This window comes from Agrilus planipennis, unplaced genomic scaffold, assembly GCF_000699045.2.
Source record: "Agrilus planipennis isolate EAB-ADULT unplaced genomic scaffold, Apla_2.0 scaffold247, whole genome shotgun sequence".
NCBI classification, from domain to species: Eukaryota; Metazoa; Arthropoda; class Insecta; order Coleoptera; family Buprestidae; genus Agrilus; species Agrilus planipennis.
The window spans coordinates 250,977-255,865 of NW_020442433.1; the positions used below are offsets into that span (position 1 = coordinate 250,977).

The window sequence follows — 4,889 nt, forward strand, 5'->3', positions numbered from 1 at the left end:
ACTTCGAATTATTTTATTCGATTAAGCTAACGTGCCTATCACGTTGAGGTTGGCTACGCCGGGATTCGTTTTCAGCAAGTAGATATCCACACAAGTGGACCTTGTTGGAGCATACGTAATCCTACAATGTAGCATCGAGCTACAGATGGCGTTTACTGCACCATTTGTAGTATTTTCTAAAATGCACTATTAAGACAGCAGGTAGAAGTTGGTCTGTGTTCTGTTGGAGCTGCCTGCGACGCGCTGATGAGATCCAAAAAGATCGAAATCGCGATCCGCGTCGGGCAGTTTCGACAGAATACAGACCACTTCGAATTATTTTATTCGAAATATTTTATTACTTTATGTTGTTCCTTATTTAAAATTTGTTATGAAGTAAGTTGTACCATATGGAAGTTTGTTTAAAATTTGTAAGAAAACTGTAAAAGATGCGTGAATTGCCTTAACAATTATTGAAAGGCTAGGTTTTTTGAAAATTTCATCCGACTATTAAGCGATTTAAAAGGGACATATTTATAAATTATCTCCAAAAAAAAAACATTTTTGCTATGCAATTGCTACAATTGTTTCTCATAATTTTATATTTTGAAACTAGATTACTATTAAAACGTTTAATTAAAAGATTGAATTGTGTTACAGATCCACTTTTGATATCTAGAATGTTATTATTCTTTAAAGCTTTATTGTTATATAATAAAACCAAGAACCGTACCGTATCATTTTGTAAAAGTTATTGTATAGATTATCCTTTTACACGAATAAGTATGAATAATACTTAAACAAACCATCATTATTGGAAATGGTCTAAATAAATCACATCTCTGTTAGCTTTAGTATACCTTGGAATTATTTTTAGTGGTATTATAAAAGGGTTACTAAAAACACATGGTATTTGCACCGGCAAAGTATTGCGCATGCCTCGGTTAGCGATCACTACTCGAAAGCACGCGCATGAAAGAAGAGTTGCTGAAACCTTGTAATATCTATGGTAATAAAAGGATGTATTTCCGTGTAATAACTAATATGATATACATGCATAGTGGGTAACGGATTCATATGCAATCTAAAATGCCTATCAATTTTTTGATGTTTCAACTTTATGTGACTTACAGTTAATTACATAATCACTGAATTATTCATGACATAATATTCGGTTTTTGCAGTATTTATTATAAAGAGCTGGAAACATGTAAATGTGTTGGGATAGGTAACATGTACCTATCGTATTGTACATATCGTAATTTTGCGTTACTTAGTACTCGGGAATTGCTGAGAAAAATGCAAGCAGCACAGTACAAGTGTTGGATCACAAATAATGTATTTCTTGTGTTGCTAAACAAAAGTATATACATTTGAATTTGTATAACTCGAACGTCTATGGCTGGAAATCTTTTCTGGCCCAATAATTAAAATACTCGATTGAAAAATTGTTTCTGAATGACTTTGATTTGTTACTATCATTTTGATTTTCACCTTTTTGAATGTTGCATTTCTTTGATATTTGAATTTTAATGTAGAACGTTTGANTCGATGAGTTAGGTTCGTGCTCTATTTTGAAATTCGTTCAATTGAAGTAAAAGCCGTGCCAGTTAAGCCGGTAGCTCGGTTATTCCAATCTTCTCTAGATCGATTGTTATATTAATAAAAATTTTATCAGTGCTAATTCAAAATTGCATAAGAAAAATAGTTACGTCAGTACCATACTGAAAATAGTATTGGTATTATTCTGGCACGAGATCGGTGGCAAATCAATAAAACCGAGTAAATGGCTTTTTTGCGAGCCCTTTTAAGATGTAGTGCCGTCAAAAATCGTCGATTATTCGCAGCGTCCTGTCAAAAGCTAGAGTTCCGGCAGGTTGCCCTCAAGTCAACAGCTGCCACTACTATAGTATCAGATAACTCGGAAGCAGCTACAACTGCCGGTTCGGGACAACCCCCTAAAGATCCTCTTGATATTACATTTGAAAACGCTGAAGCTGCTTTTAAAAGCAAGACAAATTTAGAACTAATTAGAGCTTATATCGTCTATACACTATGTTCCTTCGATTATTTAGTACAAAACAACATGAAGGTAAGTAAGCTCCTTAAATTTTCTTTTTAAATTACATATTGATGTACCTATGTAGGTATAGTCATGTTATAACGTTTTATCCCATAATAAGCAGAGATTTGTTTCCACTGTTTACATTTATATAGGTACCTATTAGCGAAGTCGTCTAATACGCTTAATTGTTAATATACCTAGGTACCTACTACTTGTAGAGGTATTAAGTCAATAAAGCTTACTTACTCTTTTGTTTTAACTGTTGCAATACAAGGGTAGGTAGACTAAAAAAAGGAGTATCTATTTAAAAGAACATTCGTATTTCCTGTTTTGGATACTGTACAGACTACAGACTTATGAGTATGTACAATGTAAATACTAATTTTTATACTTATGCGGCGATAAAAAACTGATAAACTTATAATTAGATAAATTAGCTAAAGTGATTAAGTAGGTATAAAAAAAAAAACAAACTGATAGGTAGGTGGTATGTACATAGCTACCTATGTACGTACCTATCTGCCAATAATAAGTAGTTTTTTTTTATATATTCTTCCTTTAGCGATTAAACAACAGTAGGTATCTGCACTATTTTTTGTTTAATTGTTTGTAATATGGACTGATACGAAAACGGCTTAGATAGGTAGATAGGTACCTAATTGTAAAAATAGAATAACTACATGTTAAAAAAAATAATTATTTTCGTCCAATTTTCGGATTAAGTATAGGTATAATAAAACAATGAAATTTTCAGTCAAAAACATTTTCTGTTTTGAAAATATGCTTACGTATCGCAACTATTGTTGTAGGAATTAGTAAAAATAGTATCTCTCATGTATCGTATAATACCAGGTACCTACTATATTTATACGTACCTACTAGAAATATTGAAACAATATTACAGTGTATGTTAATGATTTGTAGACAAATATGAGTAAGTGGAATAGATAAAATAGTTACGTACGCATGCAACTGAGGGTAATCACTCGATAATTAACTAACACTTAAAACTGAAGTGGATTGGTACGTAACTATTACAGTTGTTTTAATAAGTGTTATTTTATTAGTAGTCCCTTTTTTAGTTACCTACTTACTGCATTTTGCCACTGCCAATTTATTTCATAGAATAAGGATTAATGCAAAATTACCTACGTAGCGTTCAAATTATTTAAATACCTAGGTACCTCCATATTTATGTGTTTATTTGAAATATTTTTAATATATTCAATGTACTGTAACAACGAAACTACCTTAAACATAAATAGGCCTAAAAGTATTACTTGATATTTTCTTCGGTGCATTTATTACTCAGAAAGGATATAGAGTAAAGAAATAACAATAATTTGCTTTATCTACGTATTGTCAGGTAAAAATATGGTATACCACATTTATGTTAATGAATAGCATTATAGAAACGTGCGTTTATAACGACAATAAAATTTTAATTGGCATTTCAAGAAAGCATTGTTTTTGTCGTTAAGTACAATACTTTTTTTTATCAATCAATCTAAATTTTTTTTAAACATTGCAATTAAGTGTTAATGGTTTAAGTTTAATTTGGTAATCGTTGTATGTGTATTGGTATACTAATATAACAGTATCATGAAATGTTCGTAGAACGTAGAAATTACATATTTCTTTATCGGCAGTTTTTCTTACGATGCCATTTTATATAGTGCTGAAGCGCGCGTTTGAACGCGCGCGTATAAATGCTCGTCCGCCTCCAAGAGTTTTCATAACAATGCGTTTGGTTGACCGAACAGCGGAATAAAACCTCGTAGGTTTGCCAATATCACCAATTTTTTTTTGTATACTGTCAGTATAGCAATGAACAACCGAAGGAAATCTAATTGCGTTACCATCATCTATTATATGCATTAACTACAGACAAACTAAAATAAAACAGCAACGCAGCACCTTCTTTTGCGGATTGATGGAACGTTAATAAAGAAATGACTTGCCGCGCTGGCTGGCGTTAAAAAGCGTCGCCATCCCGGAGACTGCCTTGATGACTCGCGTTTTAGAATCAGCGTGAATAGATTTATCTGGTCCTGTACAATCCTTGACGCTCTGTTCGAACGAGCGGGTTCTATACTCGCTTATGTGAAACGGCACATGTCGCACGAGCGAAAATGCATAATTTGACTGACTTGTGGAATATATTTTTAATATTCATATTTGAAAATATCTTCTGTTTCTCTGAATATTGCCCTAAACTAACCGAAATTTCAAAAACCTTTAAACAAAGCGTAACACCCGTCAAAAGTTTACATTTTTCTTAGGCTTTTCTGGTAAATCACAAATGGCCGTTTCAAAGTTTGCTATGATATCTCTCTGTCGCTATTTTGTTTAGTGTTATTGAGAAGTTACATCTTTTGATCAAAACCTTTTCCTCGGAGGATGTTACGTTTTTGTGCTTTAGTTGATGGCGATTTTGGAAGTTTCCAGTTGTGTAATCTTGCTTCTTTTCCTTTTTCGCAGATTGTCAAATATATCTTTGTGAGTTTGTGTTGAAACGACATGCATACTTGCGTGAGAAGTCTTATCCATTTTATTCCAGTTATATTGCTGAGACGGTAGAAAAGTTCCAGTAATTTTCTATTCTTTTCTGGTGTTATGCATTCGTTCGCATAGGAACGCTTTTTATGTGTGCTTGTATCTATATAGGGCGTCATTATTATAAGGTCATCAGTCCTATACAGAACGTAATAGAAATACGAGGGTGGATTGATAAGTTTCCGGCCTAACCAAGAGATGACGCCACTAGGCCTACCTTGAGGTGACATTCTATAGTACCATCCTTGGATAGCTTGTAGCTATAGTTTCAGCCCGATCTCCTTGCTAG

At 33.1% G+C, this 4,889-nt stretch overlaps 1 protein-coding gene across 3 annotated transcripts in view; it reads left to right on the forward strand.

Annotated features, from left to right (window-relative positions):
- Positions 1-4,889, forward strand: part of LOC108740250 (proline dehydrogenase 1, mitochondrial) — a 186,802-nt gene that overhangs the window by 5,332 nt on the left and 176,581 nt on the right. For 2 of the 3 annotated variants that reach the window (XM_018474501.1, XM_018474504.1), the window contains exon 1: positions 1,534-2,071. In XM_018474501.1, coding sequence (XP_018330003.1) covers positions 1,766-2,071 — 306 coding nt within the window. In that variant the 5' untranslated portion in view covers positions 1,534-1,765. Of the gene's footprint in view, positions 1-1,533; positions 2,072-4,889 lie in introns of those variants that run through there. The other variant, XM_018474502.1, reaches the window with a different exon arrangement.